This window comes from Calidris pugnax, unplaced genomic scaffold (genome assembly GCF_001431845.1).
Source record: "Calidris pugnax isolate Ruff unplaced genomic scaffold, ASM143184v1 scaffold13, whole genome shotgun sequence".
In the NCBI taxonomy this organism is placed as follows: domain Eukaryota; kingdom Metazoa; phylum Chordata; class Aves; order Charadriiformes; family Scolopacidae; genus Calidris; species Calidris pugnax.
The window spans coordinates 3,142,637-3,168,748 of record NW_015090810.1 but is presented as its reverse complement, the minus strand read 5'-3'; the positions used below and the strand labels follow the sequence as shown (position 1 = coordinate 3,168,748).

At 36.9% G+C, this 26,112-nt stretch overlaps 1 protein-coding gene across 1 annotated transcript in view; it reads left to right on the top strand.

Moving 5' to 3' along the window:
* GALNT1 (polypeptide N-acetylgalactosaminyltransferase 1) overlaps positions 1 to 23,533 on the top strand; it is an 86,155-nt gene extending 62,622 nt beyond the window's left edge. The window contains exons 5-13 of the mRNA XM_014938604.1: positions 354 to 520; positions 6,734 to 6,941; positions 8,521 to 8,691; positions 10,137 to 10,254; positions 11,202 to 11,382; positions 18,893 to 19,032; positions 20,148 to 20,246; positions 21,007 to 21,141; positions 21,868 to 23,533. Of these exons, the coding sequence (XP_014794090.1) occupies positions 354 to 520; positions 6,734 to 6,941; positions 8,521 to 8,691; positions 10,137 to 10,254; positions 11,202 to 11,382; positions 18,893 to 19,032; positions 20,148 to 20,246; positions 21,007 to 21,141; positions 21,868 to 22,014 (1,366 nt within the window). The 3' untranslated portion in view covers positions 22,015 to 23,533. The remainder of the gene's footprint in view (positions 1 to 353; positions 521 to 6,733; positions 6,942 to 8,520; positions 8,692 to 10,136; positions 10,255 to 11,201; positions 11,383 to 18,892; positions 19,033 to 20,147; positions 20,247 to 21,006; positions 21,142 to 21,867) is intronic.
* The last annotated feature ends 2,579 nt before the right edge of the window (positions 23,534 to 26,112 follow it).

Here is a 26,112-nt window from a genome sequence, read left to right as displayed (position 1 = left end):
AAATTAGGGGCTTGGATTAGTGTATCTGGACATGCTACTCTTCAAAGGGTAGTAGAAATAAATAACCTGTTACCATCTCTGTGTGTTAGCAGTATGGATGTCTCACTTCCAGAATTGGTAATTGAATTGAGGTTCTCCTTTTTAGTGGTAGGATGGGAAACAGATGTACACGTAAAAGTCAAGGTGTTTTTTAGTTAAAAATATAAATCTGTCCACCGTTTGCTCCTTTGTCATGCTTTGCATACAATTGATGTATCATGAACGTCAGTACTGATACTCAGAAATAAACCCCACAATTGCAGTTCTAACTGAAGGTTTGACCTGTACAAATATATGCCTTTTTTTGGTTACAGGTGTAAAACGAAGGTGTATGCAGACAACCTTCCTACGACAAGCGTTGTCATTGTTTTTCACAATGAGGCTTGGAGCACACTTCTACGGACTGTTCATAGTGTGATAAACCGGTCACCACGACACATGCTGGAAGAAATCGTCCTTGTTGATGATGCCAGTGAAAGAGGTAATGATGATGTTGATGCCTTATCTTGCTGCTCTTTTTACTTCAAAAATTGAGACTGACGTTCTTCAGGCTTAGCTCTTCTCAGCAAAGCATGGTAGCTGGGGCAGGGCACGGCAGAGCAATGAGCAATGCCCATTGTGAAATGCGGGTGGGCCATTCTCCACTGAAAACTAGTCTAAGTTTACTTGTTTGTTAACTTTTCTATTGATAGTGTAGAGTTTGTGTTTGCTAGTGGGTTTATCCTGTTACAGCTTTTGTGTTTTGTGTTTAGAATTTTAGCACGTTCCTAAAGCTTGAGGGCATTTGAATCACCTGGTGAATTATAGTACAGGCAACTCTGTTCGTCTTGTGCACCCAAATTTATTTTCACTACCACCATCAAACTGGGTGCTCAGAGGTATTAATTTTGATTCCTGGGAAGTTGAAATTCAGTGTCTATGCTGTAAGAGATTTCCCTTTTTAGTAACTAGTGCTCTAGATGAAAACTCCATGCAACAGAATGAAACTTTCCATGTGTAATGAAATTACTCGACAGAACTTAAGCTGATTTTTTTTCCTTCAAATAAAATTACTTCAGTTGGATTTTACTCTTTTCATATGTTTTGTAGATTACAATATAGTATAAAAAAATAATAATCTAGACAATAATTGATATTTCATTTTGGTTAATAGTTGATATTTGACTTATTTGTTGCATAATCTTCCTTGGTGGTATGGGTTATAAAATGTAACTTGAGGGATATTTTTTTTCTTGCATTTGTAAATGGAGATGAGAGGGTATTTATATTTATTTTTTTTTTCGTTTAAAACATTTCTATATTTTTATATTGAATCACCCATTTTTTGATAGTTCTACATTGAAAGTTTTCCTTCAGGACTAATAGCTAGTAGGCCACTAGAAAAAAAGCCTTGGCAGCCTCCAGTTGTAGGCAGGAATCTATATCAGCAGGAATTCCCATTTCCTAGTCATGAAAGGATCTATCATGCTGTCAGCTCTGCCTGATGCTTCTGATTCCAGTGCTGCAAAATCCATAATCTGCTGCTTATGGTAATTTCAACCTCAGAGTAATATGGGTGACTGTCCAAACAAGATCTATGTATGAAGACAGACACTGGATTTCAGATCATATGGTCTAAATAGCATTATGGTGCATGGATTACGATGCTTAATGGGAGGTTTTATGATAGTAACCATCGCAATGGTTAATAGGAGTTTTTGTAGCTGAAGAACTTCAGGAGTGGATTTTTGCACTTCTTATCTAATGTGGTAGAAAATATAATGAGTTTCTTCTTCAGGCTGCATGTGTGTATGATGCCTTAGCTTATTATCTGACCTGTTCCAGACTATGTAGGTTCTAGAGCACAGCTGATTGTGGAGTAGCTGAGTAGACTAAAGAAAGATGGTGTCAGCTTAGCTGAGCTGTGTCCAACCTGTTTTCCTGAGGAAGCACAGCTCATGGACTCAGGTTGTGTTTGCACTTGTGTTTGAACTTGTCTGTGTTCCTTTCCTCTCTTGGGCACCCTCGCTTGCTTTTGCTTTCTTATCTGGTACTAACTTCAGCTGCTTCAGCCAATTTTGATGCAATTTGGAAGAAAGGACAGAAGCCTTAAATACAATTATGCTCTGGCAGCAGAGGAGGAATGCCTATGGAAAGGGCAAGGCTACCACATATATGTGTTTCAGATCGGATGAAAGTTGATTAGCTTTTGCTTTTAGAAAGGTACAAGATCAAATTTTCCCTGTTTTTGCTTGTTGGGGAACTTGTAACTACGGTGCACAATTTCTTGTAGTTTTTCAGCCCTTATGTAAAAATTCCAGATTTATTTCCAGTTCTAATGCATGTGAAACAGCTCACCTCTCGGCATTGGTCCCGGGGAACAATCCTCTCTCTAACACAGATGCTGACATTTAGAGTCTGAGTGCCTGTTCTAGGTTATTGTACAGGTATATGGTTCCTTAATGGAAAGGAGATAGTACAATTGATTGGATTAGTCAGCTTTTGTGCACAGGCTCTTGTGAGGAAAACAAAGTTTATTGCAAGAGCGCTCTGTTTCAACTGTTGAATCAGTCCTTGGCACTAATTCAGCTCACTACTAACGATTGATTGTGGCAGGTTACCTTTCAATATGTCCTAGAAGTAGAGCAACCTAATATTAAAATAGCGTAGACATAATATTTCTTATGTTTTACCTCTTCAATTTCTGATTTAGAAAAAAATCAATTTTAACATAGCAATATCCATTTACTCACTATATAGTAGAATTATAGCTAGTTAAAGCATGTGGCTTTCTCCAGATAACATTTTTGTGTCTGGGTTTGGGTTCAGTAATACAAGCAAGTAACTTAATTCCAGAGTGAAAAATACAGCATTTCAGACTTATTTTGGTGGTGTTATTGAACATGTTCCAATATTCAGTTTTGAAATCTGTGATATTCATTTGAGATCACTCGGGTATCTTTTACTTGTCGCTATTTTCAATAATTACTAAAGATTTTTTTTGTGCTTTGTTTTCCTAAAACTTGTTATGGTTCCAGCAAGCATGCTTTTATGTTAAACAAAATGGAAGGGTATAATGCCTGAAAATTGGAAGGGTTTAGCATATGCTACTTAAGCATTCTGTTTGTGTTGAACTAAACCAGCAGAATTTTCCAGAAAACGAAAATGTTCAGCCTGAGTAGTGTATTTCAAATTCTAGCATCAGAGTCAATTTAATTGGAATAAAGTAAGTATTCAGTCTGCCTGAAGCACACTTTGTACCTGCTAGTGTCATGCTCTTAGAAGAATTAATTTGCATAATATCACACACTTATTTACACTGAAAAGAAAAGCTTTGGAGAAACAAGACATATCTGTAACATCGTTTTCTATTTACTGATCAGAATTGCATATTTTAAGTATTGATCTCTGGTAACTATTAAAAAAAAAAAACCACAACTAAAAAAAAAACCCCAAACATTAACAGGAGAAATCAGGATTAGTCAGTACTTAAAACTAGGTCAGCACCGACTGGCCAAGCATGGTAGGCAGATTGCATCAGGACAGAATACACTCAGAGAAATTAGTTATACAGAAACAGATCAAAACAATGTAACCAAAACTAAATTCCTGCCAAGAATGTCTTATAAAACTATTCACACTTCTTAAAACTGTGTTTGCATTCTTATATGTGATAAATCTGTGTTTTATTGTATTTCAATTTAAAAAAAATGGTTTGAAACTTAGTTTTACGTTTATATTCATATAAATGTGACTCAGCAATAGAATTGGCAAAGTATTTTTCAACTTATGCACGTACTTGACTTGAACTGAATATATTTGCTTTTTTGGCTTTCATAGTTCTGCTACTGCCACAAAAGATGCTCTTTAAACTGTCCATAGTCCTAGGTAAAAATATGCACCCTTTTGACACAGAAAAAGTTTGAAAGGAATGTAGAGCAGGAAGTTAAATGAAACTAAATGCATGAATTATTATTGTTCCCAAGTAAAAGTACTTGTTGGTTTTGTTTTCGGTTTTGTTTGGTTTTTTTTTTTAAATATTATCAAAAACTCACTGTTTGAAGAAGTGTATGAGGCAGTGCTAAAAATTCACTCAGCTCTCATCCTGGGTCACTCATTAATAACTAATGCTGTAATGCATAAAAATTTTCATTTGAGTGTTTAATATAGGATTTTGTATAAATAGGATTTTGTATAAATATGACCAATAGGTTTGTATAGAAAATCATCTCTACAGCTTCATTCTGGCATTTCTTGTAGGCCAATATGTATTGCAAGCATTAAAATACTTGGAAAATACTATTTTATTTTTTTTTCCTAAAGAAGAAGGCAAGTCTTTCTTTACAATAAACTATTACCAGTTTCTGGATCAATGACTAGTCCAAAACTCTAAACGCTTACTATTTGAGCTAAGGGAGGGGATTGTGAGGGATGTGTATTGCTCTAAGAGACAGTGCTCTGAAGGGAAAATACACTGCTTAGATTTGAGTATTTAACCCTAACTGCTGGTAGCAGAGGAACGCCAGAAATCTTGAAGCCCGAGTTATCTTCCATGCCTTTGTAGGCACAAGACATCAAGCTTTACCTTTTTTCTTATTTTGCTGAAATTACAGCAATTTTTTAAGGGCATGGTTACTGAATGTCTGGCATAGTGTTTTGTTCCTGGGAATATTCCTTCTGACGTTTTCAGCAACATGGTAGTTCATAAGAATATTTTTATGGACATGGTTAAACATGGGAGAAGAACTGTTCTTAACCCCATTCCCTCCACAGCGAAAATGCTGCATACTTCAAAAAATAAATTGAAAATTTAAATAGTTTACAGAGAAAGTGTAGGTAGGACTTCAGATTATTATATGCGATATGTTGACCGTGACTTTCTGTAACGTAACTTTCTGTTTTATGTTAGTTCTTGACTGGCTGCAGTTGTATCATTGAAATCTTGAATCTCTTTCTCCTGGCAGAAATTTACCATTCTGTTAATGTAACTATGCATTCAAGGACCAATGTCACAGCCCATAAGCATTCAGCTTTAAGTTGTTAGAACTACTTTAAAAGCTTTTAATCAGCACTACACCTGAAATGTGCAGAGGAACATGCTGGTTTGTGTCACTTGCTCATGAGATGGTCAGCATGGAGAGAAACACTTCAACGTTGTATTCTCTTTGTGTATGTCGTGGAAGCCATATACATTAAAACTATAAAAGTTACAATGATACTAGTTCTTTTAAATTAGCAGCTTTGGAAAGCTACACTGTAAAGAAATGAGATTGTTTGCTACACAGTCAGCCAAATTGTCTGTGTGCTCAACCCCAAAAGGGCTGCAAAGTGTTCAGACATGAACACTTGCTTTGTACTAACAAACATTTATTCATTTGAGTCTCTTAATACGCAAAATAAGACTTTACTTGCTTTGAGTACCTCTGGAGACATATTTAAGATCTATCAAACTCTTAGGCTCTTCTAGAACAGTTCAGCTTTCAAGATGTGTCAGAACTTATTTCTGTGGGTTTTAGTGACAGTCCAACAATGCACAGAAAAAAAGTGAGGCAGCAATTAGAACTCATTCATCCGGAGCAGTGGTAGGGAATGGTAATCACCCTCAGGTCAGCTCTGCCTCTTGAGATTTACAAAACAGCCACTAAGAGTTCATGCCGTGCTTTCCCCCCTGCCTCCTCCAGTGTCACGCTTATTTTTGTATGAGGTAGTTACTATCTTACGCTAAATCCTATTACAGGCTTTGTGCTATTGTAGTACAACTCCCATGTGTTTTGAGTGTATAATCTAATATATTCTGTAGCTGTATTGTAAGACTGTTTTGCCTTTTTTACAGATTTGAAATCTGCAAGTTATTGCAGAAGTCTGTTTTTGTGATTGTCAATTGCATTCTCCCTCAATTTTTTGTTCTTCCTATGGCATCATCCATCATAGTGTAATTTTTCATGATGGGCAAGAGCTGTGCCTGGCAATAGAAAATTTGTTAATTTGGCAGCTCTTTGTAATACAAGTAATTTTGAATCTCTAGGCATATGGTAGTCAGCTATGACTCTTCAATTTTGAATAATTTGTTCCTCAGCTAAACTGAGGTTTCTTAGTGTTACAGACAGTCATTTATGGATAGCTGATTTTGTCTTTATTTTTGTTTTTAGGTGTTACAGTAATAATTTAATAGAAAAAATATTAGCTTGACAAACGTAGAAAAAGCACAATTGAAAAATGGATTTGATCATGTTTTAAACTGCTTGCAAAGAAATTATCCGTGAGTTACATTCCTGTAGGAAATAACTCATTATGTTAAGCTTGTTGGATCATTTTCTGTATTTTCTTGGTAGAGAAGCGTTATGGCCAAGAACGCTTCTGCATATGTTTCTGAAAGTAAGAGTTGCATCTACTCCATAATACTTGCCTATCCCATCTGGTTTCTGTCTAAGCATTCTACACCCTCTTCGTTTTTGTGTTTCCCATAATGAAGAAATGAAGAGGAGGAGGAACTTCCTGCGCTGGCAAGTGAAACACATGGAGATGTGGAAGGGCATATTGTGAAGTGTAGAATAAGCAGCAGAGGAATCTAGCTGAGAAAGTAGGAAAAGGGTAGAAAAGAAATGAGGAAATGTCTCTAATTCAAGTCTCTTCATTAAAAACAAACAAAAAGAACCCAAAACAAAACTGAATTCTGTAACTGACAGTTTCCATGGTTTTGATCATTCTTTTGCAGACTTCTTAAAAAGACCGCTGGAGAGTTATGTGAAAAAATTAAAAGTACCTGTTCATGTGATTCGAATGGAACAGCGTTCTGGATTGATCAGAGCCAGATTAAAGGGGGCTGCTGCTTCTAAAGGCCAGGTCATCACCTTCCTCGATGCTCATTGTGAATGTACAGTAGGCTGGCTTGAACCTCTGCTGGCAAGGATCAAAGCAGACAGGTAATTATCCATCTATCAGTCCATGTTGGTTTTTCCGGTTATTAAGAAATGTTCCAAGTATTACAATATAGCCTACAAGCAAATGCCTACTTTCTGAAGGGGTGTCTAAGTTGTATACTTCTCAGTTGTGTAAGGGTAAAAAGCTAATTCAATACAACTTCTAAAAAGTAAAACTTGGTTTAAAATGAAGGTTATATTAGGATGCATGAGAGAATGTGTTAAACAGCAGGACACCTGAGCCTGAATGGAGTTAGGAGTGGTGGAATTTGAGTTCTTCTGTCTGCAGCCTGGCCCATTCCTTCATGAATCTGGGAAGATATTCTTGAGGAAGAAAAGGAGCCCTGATCTCCTGCAACACCAACACTGAGCAAGAACTGTCAGGCTTACCAGTTTAGGTTCTCATTGTGATAATTTTGTAACGTATTTGTATTGTGGAATTCTGTCCCGTGACTTGGTCTTACGGGGTATGTCTTCCAAAGTTGGCATAGTTACTAGAATCATGCCCATCTACGCTGCAGTAACATGGCTTTGTCTTTCTATTATAAGTCAATATTCTCAACCCTTACATCCATGATAGAGAGAGGGGGAAAACAAACCACAAGGGAGAGAATGTCTGCTTTATAAAGCGTTAGTGCGTCTGAGCAGTAACTCTGTAGTTGCACGCTACTCTGTTAGTAAACAGCTTATTAAGTAGACTAGATATTAAGTATGGTGTTACAGATCTCTGTTTTGCTCCTATAGTTATAGATAAAAATCACTTTTAAAATTATTGTTACAAAATACAGCATTACATGATGAAATACCTGCAAGTAATAATCTTTATTCAGAAATGCGCTTAGACATAATACTAACGTTTTAGTTATCATTAACATGTTTTTGTGAGACTGTGATATGTAAATTGTTATAACTTGTGCAAATGGCCCAACTAATTAAATCCTTTGAATTTAGTTGCAACCCTTGAATCTCTTCACAGAGATTTCTGTTAGAAGAAGCCTACTTGAGGATGGTTATTTAAGTGTCTTTAAATGCTTAGAATTAGTTTCTGTGAGTATATACTTTAATGTCAGAACAGTGACAAGGAAGCCTCTTTCGGTCGACTTTGACGTAGTACTTATACTTTGTTAACAATGACTATCAATTCTTAGTCCTGAGGGCATATAAGAATACTTCTTCAGAGCTAATGACCGAGTTTTAATTTCAAAACATGCAAGTTGCTTGACCACTTAACTAGGAATGAAAGCTCTTATTTCCTATGCAATCACTGTGTAGCATTGAGAAAACTATGATCAATTTTTTCTATCTGCAGAGGGATGAATATTTATTACTAGTAATAATGCAAATACTATTTTAAAAACAGAGCTAGTATTGCCAAAATTGCATCAGAAAAATACAGTTTCCTTTAAATGAATTAACAAGACAGAATTTTAATATGTTCCATGGTAACATATCTATTGAGTACTGTTGATTCAAGATGCTATTTGAAAATTAAATCTTATGTGTTTAAAAAGGAAAAAAACCAAACAAACCCAACCTTTTTGACACTTTAACCAATAGGTTTTTGTTTCTTTCCTCTTTCTAGGAGAACAGTAGTGTGTCCCATCATTGATGTAATTAGCGATGACACCTTTGAATACATGGCAGGTTCTGATATGACCTATGGTGGATTCAACTGGAAATTGAATTTTCGTTGGTATCCTGTTCCTCAGAGAGAGATGGATCGGCGGAAAGGAGACCGAACTCTTCCTGTTCGGTAATGAAAAATATTTAAATTGGTTAAAATATTCATCTGATGTTTACCTATCTTTTCTAGGTTAATCTTGTAATCAATGAACTGTGTTGTAGCATCATTTTTGTCTAGTTGAAGGAACAGCATAGAAGTTTTTACATGGATTGTTTGTTGTAAACTCTTGGTAGCAGTGAAGGAAGCAATCAGCTTGTCACTTTAGAAATGTTTTGAAGTTTTATGTCAATTACTGGCTAATTGCTAGCTTTTACTAACTTTTATACTGATGCAAGTGTTTTTATTGAAGCTTATTTTTGTATTTTTTTTATTGAGCCTTATATTTTAACAAAGTACATACCATTTTGAAAAGGTGTATCAATTTTTGACATCTATATATTTGTGTGGATGCACATATAAACTTAATGTCTTCAAAGTGCGTAGATGGGAGGCGAATTTTTTACTTGGATGTCATGTAGATATTATGACAAAGGTAATGAGAAACGCAGATGTGTGTAATGTGTACTTTTTAACAGTTGCAAACTTATATTTTCTGGCCTTACTGTTCTGGGAAGTGGGCGGTATTTACTTACCGTAAGGCTGAGGATTTTACTCTTTTTTGTTTGTTTTTAATTTAAGAAATCCAGAGGTCTTCTCAGGATATGGGTAATTGTGGTCCTCCTCCCCACCCCGCATCTTGTTTTTTAGGGGGAAAAAATAATGTAAATTTTTAGTTAGATTGTGACCTAGCTTGCATTTTATGTATCTTTTGGAAAAAGCCCAAAGTGTTTCAGGAACATTGCTAATGGTAGAAAATAATTTCTGCTAAAAATGTAAATAATTTGTATATTTGAACTACAAAGTTATGTCATCAACCTATTACATAATTTACCTATCATATACAGTTATTGACTAAAAAAATGGAAATTTGGGAGATCTTGCTAAAGTTAGGAAACACCAGCACAGTATTGTGCGGCTTTTTTCTACCAATAAGGAATTTGTAAAGAAAATCTGATTGTACAAAATCTGACTGTACAATTTTCTTGTATGAAGCAGTAATAGTGAAGGCAAGCAGGCCATTTCATGACCTCCCGTAACGTTTTCAAGAATAGTTGCTAGGAATATAAATTTCCTGTAGGAACCTGGTTTCTCTTTTATGGGTTACCAGCATGGGAGGCAGAAGTCATCCTTGCAGGAATGGCAGCAGCTTTCTAGGGGCTTTTTCTCTGTCTAGATTCCAATTTGAAGTGAGAAAATAAGGAGACCTGTCACTAACTGGTTCCATCTCTGGTAAATTTGAGCTAGCAAGTACATCAATAGTAACTGAATTAGGTTGGAAGCCTACTGAGAAGGAACATGTTACGAACTTGGGAAATAAAAAGCCATTTTGTCAGTGTAAGCGTGAAATGTATTTAAATACACGTTTTCATAGTGACTCATCCTTGGATCTTGTCTTTTTTTTTTTTTCTTTCCAGGACACCTACCATGGCAGGAGGTCTTTTTTCAATAGACAGAGATTACTTTCAGGAAATTGGAACATATGATGCTGGAATGGATATTTGGGGTGGAGAGAACTTAGAAATTTCTTTCAGGGTAGGTGAAACTCTTCTCTCTTCAGTTGTTTTATTATTCAGGGCAGTGCATCCTGAGTTCTGTGAAATACTTATCTACTGCCTCTGTCAGTGTCCTTTCCTGTTGCAGTTAGTGCTTCACGTGCTGTCAAGCTCCTCCGACAGAGATAGGCAAAGACTGTATCTGCCACTGAGGGGTGCATGGGGAGTAGTTGGTAGAGCCTTGCGATTGAAAGACTGGGATGGTCATTCTTAGGGATGAATGAATGCATGTGTGCTAAAAGCAGTTCAGTTAGAAAAGCTAATTGGGGAGCATAAGTTAGGGGTGATGTCATTGGTGTGTAGTTTAATGTGTCGGTGAAATGTGAGCCACCTGTGTTAAAAACTCTCTATTCTTGCTGTTCTCTAGCATAATGATTGCATGTGTTCATTTGGATGTGGACTTAACCAGCACTCTTCTCACTTTCATTCCTACTAAATAGCACTGTTTCCTTTTGTTTTACTCATCCACTCAGCCTATAGAAGTGCATACTTCTGAAGTAGTTCAGCTTTCTGAATCTGCCATATTTACAGTTCCAAAATTACACTGAAAGTATTTTCAGAAACTTTACTTGGGAAGTGAATGGGTGTTTTTTCATGAGGGTTCTATTTTATAATGGAGTTTTTTGGACAGAGCACTGCCTGTTACTTCCCTATGGTTCATGTGATCCTCTTCCTTGCTGTCAGCTTGTCCTGTTCTCTAAAGCACCCTCTTGCTGACGCATTATTGCTGTGGGACATGACATACTCTTTCTTATGCTGCCTTACTCAGGCTTGTGAGCATCTTTGTGTTAAGCAGGAAACAGGCAGCATGTATTTGTTCTAGACCTCAACTAAAGTTGTTTCTCCAACTTCAACAGAAGTGATTAACATTTTTAACATTTTTTTAAATGACTTGAAGCTATGCAATAATTGTTCTGTCTCTTTCAGATTTGGCAGTGTGGTGGCACTTTGGAAATTGTAACTTGTTCACATGTCGGGCATGTGTTCAGAAAAGCAACACCATATACTTTTCCAGGAGGTACAGGGCAGATAATCAACAAAAACAACAGGCGGCTTGCAGAAGTCTGGATGGATGAATTCAAAAACTTTTTTTACATCATTTCCCCAGGTGAGCAAGTCTTTGGTTATAAGAAATACCTATTAAGAATTAAAATATTATTACTACTGGGAAAGAACATGAGTATTTAAATAAAAATATTATTGCTTTGAAGTTTGTAAGACAAAGCTCACATAAAATGTACAAAAAGGAAGGTCTTAATTGAAAAATAACTTTGGTAGCTAGATGTGCCCTGAAGTATTTTTTCTTTTTTTTTTTTTTTTAAATGTGAACATGATTTATGACTGAGCATCTTAGGCAAAAGAATTAATGCTCAGGAGAATGTCAAAGTGCTCAACTGTAGTGCTGAAAACTGGCCATCCAAATACATCTCATAATGTGCTGGAGTTTGGCCTCTGGCTTTGGTGTTGTAGACATTCCAGGTTGAGTAAGTCAGAAGTGGTTTAAGTGAAACCCTGTATAGCAGGAGTGGCAAAAGGTAACGTCTTTGTATTGTTTCCACTTCACTATATAGGAGCAAGTTGCCAGTATACTTGGCTGTGATGATATTTATTATGTTTCTTAAAATGCATGCTAACAAAGCAAGAGGATGTAAAATAGGAGAGCAAATTGCTTATGAACTCAAACTTTCTGAAAATTAAAATTCTGGAAAAGAAAGGAAGCCTGGGAAACACTGAATTATTACTTTCCACTAAAGGATATTTTTTTGTTGTTTAAAAAAACCAACCAACCAAAAAAAGAGAGAGAAACTTTGGGTAGCAATGGACATCCTCCTTACATACTTGAGAGAATAGACACATCCAGTTTAAATACTAAGTGATAGTTCTATATGCCATGTCAGCTTTTCCAAAGACTTATCTTTAAAACTAGCATCTGTTTACGACTTGCTTATGAAGTGTGCATTTGTATTGAAGCTTAAAAGCTGTAATACATTGTAGTATGACTCTGAACAGTGTCAAATTTTAGATTACAGGTTTTAAGAATACTGACTGTGTGGATTTATGGTGTTTTTTTGTCTTAAGAGAATGCATCACTCAAACAAGACTCTGTAGGATTTTTTAATTAAAAAAATAATTCTTGCAACTAAAAGCTTTTCAGGTGAAATCAGAAGCTTAACGGCCTATGGTTACTCCCTTGTGTTGTTATTAACGAAGCATTATGAATTCAAACATGACATGGATAGATATATCATTCAGGAATGTTGTATGTGAATAGGTGCAATCATTTTTGGTTGAGATTCCTTTTATGCATCCATGTCAAGATAGATTTTTAAAATGCACTAAGTGGCTGGAACACCTGACTGTAAAAATAACCTAATTCTTAAATGTTAATTAATGAACACTATGATAAGGCTTTGTTACTTTATATATAATGTCTATAGAACTTCCATTTCATGTGGTAACTGTAAGCTACAAAAGGAGCTACACTGTTGGAATTTTGTAGGATTGTTGTTTCGATAGGACTTTATTTCATAGCTTTGTAGTATTATGTAATATGCATGCATTCTCCTGTTGGAGAAAAGGAATGACAGAAATTTAATTTAAAAAATAATACCTTAAAAACACTTGAAATGGTGAAAGTAACTTAAGCAATTACCTATAACTGCACTGTGTATCTTCACTTCTTTCAAAAGATGTACGTCTGCATAATTTGTATGCTAATAGCCTGAATGATTGGTGGATAAGGATGTGTTCTCCCACAGAGAGAGATGCTCCTCTTAGAGCATCTGCACCTACTGACTGGCACACAATCTCATTTGTGTACCCATATCTCTATTGACACTGCACTAAGGTTTGATACTAGAATTTCCAAGTGTTTCAAGGATAGGATCATATAGTTCCTGAATAAATGGGGGTTATTCTGAAATTGGTTTGTTGCCTGGGGCTGTGAAGAGAGTACTGTGGTTCATTCCTAGCTTATAATACCTATTGTTCAGAGAATGAACACAGAAATGTACTTGGTGCTGCTCATGCTTATTACCTCCCAAATCTATTTAAGTTGTGCGAGCCAGTAGATATTCACTAGAAAGGATTACTATTTTGGGGAATTTCACAAACACTTTACTGTTGTTACTTTGGTATCTCCAATCTTATCAGAGTTTTGCAGATCCTGATTTTACCTGTTGACAGCAAATGACATCAATGTATATTTCAGTAAGTTTTTATGGTCAATAGTTGTCTTAGGAACTCAGTGAATCTCTGCTACATTGGCTCATTCAGCAATACTCAGCTTTTCCAGGTGTTCTTCTCGTATAAAAACTTAGATGCTTAGTTCTTGGAGAATGATGGTATAGTGACCTCCTGGCAGACTGGAGTATGCCGCCTCTGAAACTCTTTGCTAGTACAATGTGTACTTTAAATATTGCTGTGACAGCACCATCAGCTCTTGCAAGGAGCGAGGTGAGAATTTTTAAGCTGATGGTGGTTTGCAAGCCTGGGTGCCGATGAGCAAGGAAAACAGGCAATCCTGTGCAGCCAGGTTCTTTTCTTGTTAGTTGACATGGATGAGAAAATTGGATTTTGAAGGAGGTAATATACTGGCAGGCATCATTGAGCCTAGCTAACAAGAAATTTGTTTCCTCCTTTATATCCTTTTTCTTCCGCTCCCCTCAGATAGTGAATCACAGAGAGACTGTGATCCAGGAAAGCAAACCTAAGATTCTCAAGTAGCTTTCCTACTTCATGTAATCTGTGTTGTCTGGAAAAAAAGGCTTACTGCTTAAATGATAGGAACTCAAGAGACTTTTTACTATTGATGCAATGTAGTTAAATGGAAAGTTGCCCTCTCGAAAAGTAAGCCTCTAATCCTTTTTCTTCTTTAATAAGTACAGCCTAGTTAAAATTGTTACTTGTCTGTTTTAAGCTTTCATGCATTTTAGAAGCCATCTCTCTGCTTAGTGGTTAGGTGGAGATGGAGGTTGGGCAGGACAGTGTTGCAGCAGCTGCTGTTCAGCCAGAATGAAGCCTGTCTCGTTGCCTGCAGCAGCTGTTCTCCATGGGAGTAAGGGCACTAGCTGTAGCCTCATTAGCTGGTGGTTTTTCTCACAGCAATACAGCAGGGTGCTGTATCCCAGGCCGTTTTCTCTTAGGCTTTCAGAAAATGAATCCAGCACGTGCAGGTGAATAGTCTCATTCCTGGCTCTGGTCATTCTGTTCTGTGGACTCTGCCATTTCTTTATTGCTGGTGCTGGCATTTCATCGCTTTCTCCAGTCTAAAATACCAGGACTAGATTGTCCAGGCTTCAAGAGATGGCAACGCAGAGCGGCTTGCAGCGAGAAGAGTGCCTTGCTTTTCATGGCAGGTGATCAGGCTTCACCTCCCCTCGCTTATTGATTCTTCATCTCTCTCAGCTGATTTGACTTGCCAAACTTGTCAGGAGTATTTGCCCTGTGGGCTGGCTCTCTACTGTTTAAGTTAGCACCTGTGTCAGCACAGGAGGTGCAGCAGGAATCTGAGGCTGAGCAGGGGAAGACTGCTTTCCACAGCAGCAGCTGCAAAGGGTTAGTCTGGCTTCATACAGCTGCCTCTCCCTAACCTTTTCCTACCTGCTAATTAATGAGAAACTGACAGTTGTAGAATTTGTTGGTATCCTTAATCTAAAAGTGAAGCATGGATACTTTCAGACAGTGTTGTTTCCCCATGCTGTGTGTGAGTCTGGGGTCCAGCTCCTACATGTGTCATTCCCTGCTCCTTGTCCAGTGTGCATCCATGTCATTCAGCAGCCTCTCACATCCCAGGGGGTGAGCCGAAGGCATCTCGAAATACAGCTCCATTGAGCTTGGGTAGAGCCTTGTCTAGCTTGTATGGAAATCAATTTTATTCTTGACCAAAAGCTTGCCCCAGAAGGTATCTTCCATTCCACTGGGGCTAAGTGGACAGGCAGAAGGCTTGAACAGACAGCACTGCAGAATTACCACAGCAAGAGCCATCTTGACTGAGAGAGAGACATGTTATCCTGAAAACTGGATTAGTAGGCCTGATTTCTAATTGCTGCATGCACTTGTCTCAAGCTAAGCATGGAAAATCAAGGTTCATTGTGTACATGGATAACGTTTTTATTTATGGGTGATGGGGAGGACAGAGAAGCAGCTGAGTCCACAATGGTAGATCTTCCAATGTAGCTAAAGCCTGTGTTCAGAGTATGTATTGGGAGATTCCACATATTCTTGTTTTCAGCTACTATTCCCTATTAGCTTTAACTGGGAATGCAAATAACGTAGCTATTCAGAATGGTTTTAAATGATTATTGCTTATCAAGTTTCATAACACTGAATAAAAACAAGGTCTATGATTTTTAACAGACTAGTTTTAGATGAAACAGCTTTCATACTGTACTTTTGAAAATGACTGAGCAATTTATAATCATGATGAAAACATCACACTTTCTTTTTCCCAAAGCAGTTTAGCATAAATATATTGCCACACGTGGAACTTGGCAAGCAAATCTTCAGCTCTTTTGAAATTTTGAGGATGGGCAGAACTGTTGCAACACAGCTGATGGGAAGCTTAAATACAAGGCGGCAAAGAAAGTTAAACTGAAGGAGTAGTCTGCTGATAGACATCATTATATGTCTGCTTTTGTAATGGAAAGACTATTATATGCTACTAACCAGACTAGTTCGCTACAGCGTACCTGACTTTTTCAGGAATGGTGACAGCACAAGCAAGTGCTAGTTTGTACAAAAGAACTGGTGATGATGTGACTGGACAATTTGTTATAGGGGTTTTTTGCCTTATCAATGTTTATTTTTCAGTACATCTTTAAGCATATGTGGGGAAAAAAGCATACAGTTGTCCCACACTGAACAAGTTGTGTGACAAATAAAATCATCAGGGAGGTCCAAGCTTTTAATGTAATTTGGGGTTGTGGAAAAAAATATGTTGTGTGGTCAAGTAAAGACAACAGTAGCAAGTATTGTTAAATGCTATTTTGGGGGGGGGGGCTGTTGTTGTTTTGTTTTTTTAATGAACTAAACCCAAATATTTGAAAGAAAACCAGTGGACATGATTGTCCTCCTCATGATGCACGAACCTGTACAGTCTGACTCTCCTAGGAGGAAGATTTGATCTAATTCTGATTTTGTGGTTTAGTATTTTGGGTTGTTTTTTTTCTTTAGCCAAGCCTTTAAAAACAAGTATGAAAACACTGGAAGGTGTGTCTCTGTTACATGTATGTAAATTTTACTGGTCTGTGGAGGAAATAGTGATTTAGATATAGGCATAATTTTTGATATGCTTTATATTTTGCAGTTTTCCTAGTTTGTTTCCATTTTTTTCCCTAAAAGAACTGTTACCCGTAAGTGACTGCCAGTGCACTGTATAGTACAAATGTATAGGAACACTCAAGTTAGTTTTGAGTAACATAGGTAAGATAGCAGAAACCTGTGAAACTGAGTAATTCAGCCTTGTTAGCGGACACCCTTAAGACAACTATACCAGTTCTGCTATTCAGTCCATCTGCTAACTGTACTCTGTGCACCAGTATATGTTCTGGTGCAGACCTAACTTCAGAGAGGATTTTTAAAAAATCTTTCAGACTAAAAGTGATTAAATGGAATATATTACACACCTTTTATTTCATTGTAATGGAGGGAAAATCAGCTGGCACTTTTCTTTCTACATGGTGACATTTAAAACTACTTTAAGAAACAGCACACTTGTATGCTATTAAGCATCACTTTGCATTTTACTCTCTATGGTTGTGACTTTAATTCTTACTGCCAAAGCCTTAACAGTGTTGTTTTCTGAAGCTCAGTGTAGCAAACTCTGATGAATGAGTTTTGAGTATCATAAAGTTGTTGTGAGGATGTCATGAGAACTGTTTCATCCATCAGCTGCTTTTTCATCACTGAAAAATTGAGAAGTCCATAGTTAGCTGTGGTTGATACAGTCTTTCTCTTCTAACTTCATCTTTTGAGAGAGTGCTCCTTTTTGGTGTAGAGCAAGTATTTGCTTTGTGAATATGTGAAGATAGGGCAGTATTTTGGGGTGGGGTTTTGGGGGGTTTTTGTTTGTCTTGTGTTTTAGTTTTGGGATTTATTTTGTGACTGGAAAGCCCAGATTGAAGTTTTCTGAGATTGTATTCTAAGAGATTTTTAAATTTCATTGACACTGTTCAAAATTTCATTTAAAAACAACTTTTCCTTTGCTTTCATTCCCTTACAGTATAGTTCTCTGGCATCTTTGTTAAAAAGTCTTTAGGTTGTGGATGGTTGTTTTTCGGTTGGTTTGTTTCTGCTTTTTTCAAAAAAAAGCCTAAAAATGTGGCTAGCATTTTATTTCTTCCTGTAATATTGAAATTTCTAGTGTTTTTATTGATATTTACAAACATTTAGCTGAAATTATGCAGTTATCTATCTCAATTGAGTAGAAATACACCATCTGCTGGCAGGTCGATTTAATAACACGGTATCCACCTTAGAAATGCCTCAAACTGTTTCAAAAGGTCAACAATTTTAGAGGTAATTCACAGTCCTCTAAGTGGAGGGATTTCTGAAAAACGTATGCAGCTGGATGTCTATAGTGTGGTGACGTTGAGCCATATTTATGGTCTGGGAGGGGAATTTAAATTGCTAGGACTTGTTTATTTCTCTTTTGGTTTGGGGTTTTTTGTAGTGTATTACTTTTGTCCTGTGTGGTATGAAGTGTAGCGTGGAAAATACAGTAAGACCGTGATGCCTGAAAACTAGAAATTATCCTACCCTTAAATAATATTATTGGAATATTAATGGCAATAGTGCTTAATTCTGGTGAGGCAAAAATATCTACTGATCATGTATAGCTTCCTCAACCCATCTGCAGATGGGACTTGCACAAATTAATCTTCAGAAGGAGTTAAAACGACCATAAAGGAGGTGGGAATATACAGGAGGAATGAGCACTTTGATAAATGAGGAGCAAAGGAGAAAAAAGGCAAGCAAAATACCACAAAAAAAGATAACAGTCCTAATGGTGAACGTACTTCCTGCAAATGCTGCAGTTATATTGAACAAATAATGAATTATTAAAGGATTAGTTCCCTGTATGAAGGCTGCTTTCTGACTGTTTCTTTATGCAGTTAGATGATAAAGGGTCCAGCAGGTGGTACCTGTCTTAAAGAATTAAATTAAAATGGAGTTCTCCTTGCTCCACCGAAGGAGACTGGTGTGTTATGCTTTATAGATATGCACCTCAGTTCCCACTGGGGATAGAATAGTATTATTGACTACAATGGTTTCAGCTTTTCTCCTCTGATAGCTTAGTAAGCAACTGCATTCAAATTGTTCCACAAACCCCAGGTAAGAAATTGTCATGTGTAGCGCAGATGTAGTGATTCCATCTTTTGTATGATTGCCTGGAAAAAGAAGTCCCAGGTAGTGACTGACGTGTCCTCTCTGAGAATATAAATGGCATAATTCTAATTAAAAAAAATAAATAAAAAAATCATTTCTTTGCATAGAGATTAATTACTAAAGAGAAAATCTTTCATGCAAGCAGTTAGTATTATATTTAATAAAAAAATAAGTAGAATTATAAAATGTTTATTAGCAGCCACTGACTAAAACTTTCTTTGTTTCTGCAGGAGTTACTAAAGTTGATTATGGGGACATATCATCACGACTTGGACTAAGACGCAAGCTCCAGTGCAAGCCTTTCTCCTGGTACTTGGAGAATGTTTATCCTGATTCCCAAATTCCACGCCATTATTTTTCTCTGGGAGAGGTAAGATTTTATTCTACTTATTTATCTACCCTGCGTAAAGTACACGGCGCAGTAAGTTGTCTGTATTCTGAACTGAGTAGCACAAACAAGTTATTTCCAGCAAAGTTCAAGTATCTTGCACCAGTGTTCCTGTCATTTGAAAAATGATACATCTGGCTTCTCAGTAGGTAAGGAAACTGAACTTTGGTGTACAGTACTATAATTTGAATGTTTTTCCTTTTTTACTACAGTACTAAATGTCACACAGATGGGCTTCAGAAATATTCCTTCAGAAATGTATAGTTATGGATAACTTACTGTATGATGTTCTGAGTAGATTGAGCAGAGCTTTGCTTAAAGTAGATGAGGTGAAACAAGGACTTTGCCTAAAAACTGCTCTGAACTTTATCCCCAGAACCCTCATCAGTGACCAGCAAATTTCAGTGATACCTAAGCCTTGTTGGGCATTTCTGTTTTTTCTTGAAAATTTCTTAGGTGACTGTAGAGGTGGTACAGATGATGCTGTCCTAAATAAGTAGGCACCTACTCTCCCCTGCAAGTCATGTTGAGCCACATTAAGCTTGTAGTAGGGTGACTTTGGACTGTTTTGTTTAAAAGAAATGCTTTTAGCAAAATGGAGCAGGCATTTGTGCTGCTGCATGACTGTCAGGAGACTTGATATTCATGCCCACTTACTATATAATAATATAGGGATTAAGGCTGTTAGTCAAGAAGTGAGGAAACTGAACCCAGTCACCCATGTTTTCAAAGGGAATTAAACTCACTGTGCCTAGGAGAGTGCTTTAAAACTTCTGAAGGTTTTGGGCTGGAGACTCAATTGTGTCCATTCTGTTGTAGCTGAGTCTTTGAGCAAAAAGAGTCCCCAAGATAGAAAGATCTCTGAAAAGAAAGCAAAGAAACAAATGTGGTTCTGTAACCTGGTGACTTGAACGTTTGCGTGGGAGTTTGAGTCTTAGACAGTGGTGTCTCATTGTGGTACCATTCCTGTATTTTACATTTCTTTCACATAACTTCTGGTCTATAGCAGAGAGAACTTGTGCCAGTGTGGTTTGATTCAGACATAGTTTTCTTCTAAAAGTAACAGCCTTTGATGATGTGCTCTTTTTCACTTCCAGATAAGAAACGTGGAAACAAATCAATGTCTGGATAACATGGCAAGAAAAGAAAATGAGAAAGTTGGAATCTTTAACTGCCATGGAATGGGTGGCAACCAGGTGACTGTTTTGTTGGTGTTTTTTAAAGAATGATCTGAGTGTATTGAATTATTTGGAACACTGTTTCTCATCAGGACAATTCTTTATTTCTTTCAGTAGTTATCTTTAAAATATACTTAAGTTGTAAACTTTAGGAAACCCTTTTTGAAGAAGGTGCCTGTAAGAGGAAATGTATGAGAAGATTTGGTGGTGGTTTTTCATTTGTAGGTTTTTGAGGCCCGATTGCAATAGGTTTTAGATGAGCTTTCAAGCCAAAAATTAAATGAGGGGAGGAGGAGTCTGCTGTAAGTTACAATTCACCTCCTGTAGGGGCTCTGGAACTGTCTTCTGGTTTGACCTCCTGATTGGCATCATTACCTCAAAAAAACATGCCTGTATCTGAGATGTTGTTTTCAATATACATTTTTCTGGATGTCAGTACTAGAATTCAGTTTAGATCTGGTTTTTTGTTCTCCTTTTTTAATGATTCTTGATTAATTGTTTTCCAACATACAGAGATTACCTGTGTTGCAGATCCTCCTGTTTCTATGCAGGAAGCAGTCTTCAAAAAAATGTCAATTTTAACTGAAGAGTTTGTTCATACAGTATTTATACTTATTCCCTAAAAAAAATTTAATCTTTCTATACATGCTAAAAGGAAAAATTAAAAAATTTAGTCCATATTAATTAATGCACAAATATTACCCCTTTTTCTCAGGCCAAGAATGAATTTTTTTAGTTAAACTTTCTTTTCAGTTTCTCTCATTCTTTTTCTTTCTAGGTTTTCTCATATACTGCCAACAAAGAAATTCGAACAGATGATTTGTGCTTAGATGTATCCAAACTTAATGGCCCAGTAACGATGCTCAAGTGCCACCATCTAAAAGGAAATCAGCTTTGGGAATATGATCCGGTGGTAAGTCTTCTAATGACTTGTGACATTAAAATGAGACAACTTGGGTTTTTACGTGAGACTGCAGAGCAACATATTTGACAGTCAAAACAGGAAACGAAGTCAGGATTATGTTCCCTCTCTTATTAAGTCATGGTTTAGTGACTCAGTGGGCACCTGTATTGATTTTAATTACCTCATGAGTTCAAATTTATGTTGAAGTTCATACGTTGAACTGCTGGATCTAGAAATCATTGACCAATGATCCAGTCGTCATTAATTTGATTTGTAAGCTCTAAAAACAATTTTGTGATGGAGTAGTGTAGTCAAGAACTGTGACTTATGACATGACTAGTTAGAAAAAGTAGTTCTCAAGCTTCTTAATTTAAAGTCAGTTATTGCAAAAGACAGTTGCGGAACAAATTGTGGAAGAATCTTGCCAGTATAATCACGATGACTATTTTGTAAAGAGAACATGCAGATATTTAGCTACTAAATTTTTAATTTATTTTTTAATATTTAAAAATTCAGACTGTTTTGTTTTTTGTGAAGCAATATTTTTAGTATCTACAACATCGAATAGCATGCTTAAGTGTTCTTTAGGATTAGGATCTGGAGTCAGTAACCAAGGGACTCTTGTCTAGTTCCTGCTTACCTATGGAAGAATTTTAATGGCCACTTTAAACTTTTTTGGTTAGCTTATGCCTGGTGATTTTTGTAAAACTAATTTCTTCTTATTTTGTTTTCCAGAAATTAACCCTGCTGCATGTGAACAGTAACCAGTGCCTGGACAAAGCCACGGAAGAGGACAGCCAGGTACCCAGCATCAGAGACTGCAACGGCAGCCGCTCCCAGCAGTGGCTGCTTCGCAATGTCACCCTTCCAGAAATATTCTGAGAGGTTCTAAAGAAAAGCAAGGATTGACTGGGCTACCTCAGCTGATACTTTGGCTACACTGTTAAGTAGCAACAGAAGAAACTTCTGCTTGGCAGAACCCACAGTTGGTCAGCTGTTAGAACTCCTGCAGCTTCTCAGTAGCTGTGAACCAGCCTTCCTGTATAAGGATGTGAAACTACCACACATACTAGTGAAACTGCGCCCACTGATGTTTACAAGATCAAAAGAGTTTCTTCCAGCAAATAAATTAGAGAATGTTTGGACAGTGGAAACATAATCAAGTGAAACAGTCTCTCTGAAGAGCTGCATATCGTTGTAGTTTGCTTGCACATCAGTAACCTCTGCTGAAAGTGCTGTTGTAATGAAGAAAGTTCCAAGAATATTTTTTTTTTCCCCCTGGTTAGCAGTGGTAACCAGGCTACTAAATATAGATCCACAAAGAAATGAGAGAGAGCTGGAAACCAGGTTCAGTAACGTGAAATAAGAATTCTGTGGTTTAAAAACAAAAAGTAAACAGGGTTTAATGGAAACTAAATCAGAACTATGAAAAGTACAATTTGTTATAGTGAAGTATCAAATTTATATGTAGATTTTATACCTCAGTGGGGGAAAATAATCAAGTCAAAAGGCAATTGTTTCTCTTTTTCAATTGTGTGATAGTCCATAAATACTTTTTTTTTTTTTTTCTGGTGGGTCTAAAATTATTTTGGGCGCAAACAAAATGAGCATAAGAATAAACTTAGTTCTTGAATGTCAGATCAACTTTTTTCATTTTTTTTTTAATTTCTTGGTTGTTGGAATTGTATCTTTTTATTACTGTCTGAAAACTGGAGGTTAACATGCTGTCTAACTTTTTTTTCTGTCCAGACCTGCCGGTTTGGTTTGTAATTGGGTTAGTCAGCTTATGGACTTTCATGGCCAAACAAAAGATTTAAGTACACTTTGAAATTTTTAAGTTAACTTGACGGAATACGCTTAGCGCCCAAGACTCATACTACTGTACTATGGTTTTGTTTTCATAGCAATAAATCTTTTGTTCCTTGTTTGATTTCAGTCATCAGAAAGCCGGAAGAAAAGATACATAATTTGAGTAGCAGGAGATTGGCAAAACCGAAGGTTTTCTGGAGTCCTTTTTCACTTCATACTCAGATGTGCTTCATTGTCAAGTGCATATTTAGATTAGACTCTGAATTGTAATGTTGATCTGCTGCTTTTTTTTTCTAATAAAACCTAAAGAAAAATAGCTAAATTGGCATGTTTTTTAAAGTTAACATAGCCAAAAGCAACATGACTATGTCATTACATTGGTCTGCATTTTTAACTGAATTGCTTTGTTTTGTTAAGAAAAGTCTGTGTGGGCTGAATCTTGAAAATGAGCCACTGAATGCTCAGAGTATACATTGAATTTTCTTTTGGAAAGAAAAATGAGATTTGCTCAATGGAAAGGATATTTTTATGATAAATGTCATTGTTTGGCCAACTGTCCTGTAAAGCGAATTAAACCTAGACACATGCAAAAGTTGTGTGGAATTATATTTGGCTGTTATGGCCATTTTAGATTCGCTATTCCAAATTGCTTTAATCAGTGTTATCTCCATTATTTCTGCAGCAGTACACAAGAGAAACAAGAATGTGTATGGAAACAAGAGTTTTCATACACAGCAGGGGAAATGTTAACAAATTGCAGTATTATGTTACTACTTTAAAAATACGTAGGATGAGATGATGTGGGATTAATATCACACAAAGCATCTAAATATCTAGCTATCTTTCATTAACCTCTCTATTTGTCAATCTTAGGAGGTGGAAGTAGATTTATAAAAGTAATGATATGGTACACTTATTAGCAAGATATTGCAGTATGCCAAAATGACTTAAAAAAAAATAATAATAATAATTCTGTTTTGGTGATTATGTGAGAAGTGAGAAGACTTACTCCTTTGGTGCCATCGATGGAAAGGGTGGGATGGGTGGCGATGTCATCATTTGTAATTGATACATTTTCTCGCTCCTTACATATTCTGTGGTCCCTCCTGCTTTTATACTGCTTCTCAAGTACAGTTTGTTGCTGTCTGATACTGCCTGTTAGCCACCAAAATACTGGTTTCAGTTTTCTGCTGTGTACCAGTGAATGAATGTTTGGGTCATGTTTTGCATTTTATTTTAGTTTATCTTAGCAAACTAGCACTTTGTGGGGCAGGGGGTGGTGTGATGTGTAAAAAATGAGGTTATGTATTAGTTCAGAAGCAATTTCCCAAACTCAAAATAGATCCCTTTGAAAACATTGCCAGTAAAGAGACTCTAAATCAGAGGTGGGTAACCTTTCATGGAATGAGAAGCAGGAGCATCAGAAATGCGGTGTAAAAGTCCTGTAAGCTTTCAGATTTTCTTTTTTAGATTTTTCAGATTTTCTTATTTAGTGCTTCAGATTTCATAAGTATATGACACATCACTGAACACACACGAATACATTTTTCACTTTGTTTTTTTAACTCTTATGATTACTGCTGTGATATCCTGTTAACTTAAGTGCCACGGCTTGTAATGTAACTAAACCTGTAGGCAGGCCTTAGCATTACTGTGATTTTGACCCTCGTTAACTCAGCGAGTCATTTTGTATGTTGGTTGCATACAACCGCAGTAAAAATCACCACACAAATAAAAAGCCACATATCAAGTTGTCGGCTTCAAAGAGCTGAAGGAGCAATCAGATTTCCAGCCTGTGCTGTACCAATCCTTATCTGCAAAGGGAGCCCCCTTCCCCTCCTGAATATGGGGAGGGGAAAGAGCATACTGGAGAGTATGTGCAGCCCCCCCCCAAACCCCATAGGCTCAGCCAGTCCCGTGGTGGGGTAACTGGTGCTGGTTGACTGGGAGTTGGCTGTTCTTAGCTTGCCCATCTGGCCACGGCACGTGCTCAGCGTTGTACAGGCTGCATTGGTGGACGACACGGGGCTTCTGCAAAGATTCCCTTTGGTAATGTCCATTTCAAGTACCCTTCTCTGTTAAGATCTTTCAAACACGGCCACAGAGTAGCTTCCCCACATGGCTTTCTTGTCGCTTCCCTTACCTCTCACAAGTGTGGGAGCTGTTGTCAGAGCTCCCTGCTGAAAGCGAGCTTCCTCATCTTTCAATAGGAATATTAGTTGACTCTATCCTTTGAGTTCCAGGCATACTTAATTCCTGTCCATCTAACCTGTCTTCCCATGCTGAAGTCTTCATTTGGAGTTTTTAGAACCTCTGTATCTATTTTTTCTTTAACCAGTTCTGAGAAAAAAAAAAACACAACCAAAACCACAACATGTTTTTCTTACTGTGTACATACCTGTGTCATTAGGCATATGAATAATTTCTACTAGAAATCCTACACTCTTCTCCAGTGCCTCTGCATCTATGGCTGCTGCTTTGTTCAGATCTGTAGGAGGGGGAAAAAAAAAAAAGACTACGTGTTGCCTTATTTCCTTATGTGACAGCAAATGCAAGCAGGGTAAGTGGAAAAATCGGTAAGTCGTATTTTGAAGAGTAAACTCTCTTTTTGTCCTCCTTCTGTCCTGCACTCAGTGTGTTTAACATAAATTTCCTATGCATGCTGTAAATACAGTGTTCTGTTCTCCATCTCTTCTCATTTGCCTGTGCAAAGACATTTATTGAGAAACACCAGTGCCTTTTAACTGAGTTGAAGTGTATTACATATTATGGTACAAACTTTGGATAACTACACTGTGCCAGCTCTGATTAGGTCATCTTCAGTCTAAGTACTGAAAGACACAAAACAGTTATCTGTGTGTATATGCAATTGTGAATGTTTTTGTCTCCATCTGCCAGTTTGTTTTATCAGTATGAAATTAAGTTGTATTTTAGTAGCTTTATTTTTATGGTAGTGCTATAAAAAAGGGTTTAGCAGTCACTTTTCATTTTATCACAGCAATGGTCCTAATCTGAGATTTGGTAATCTGATGTACCGTAAGCACAAGAGAGAATCTCTATGTTACAAGTTAGCAGTAAAAGTAAGATAATCTTTCAAATTCTTGCTCTGCAGAATGCTTCTTAGTTATTGTATTTGTTGAAGTAATGCAGTGCATTCAGAGATGAGCACAC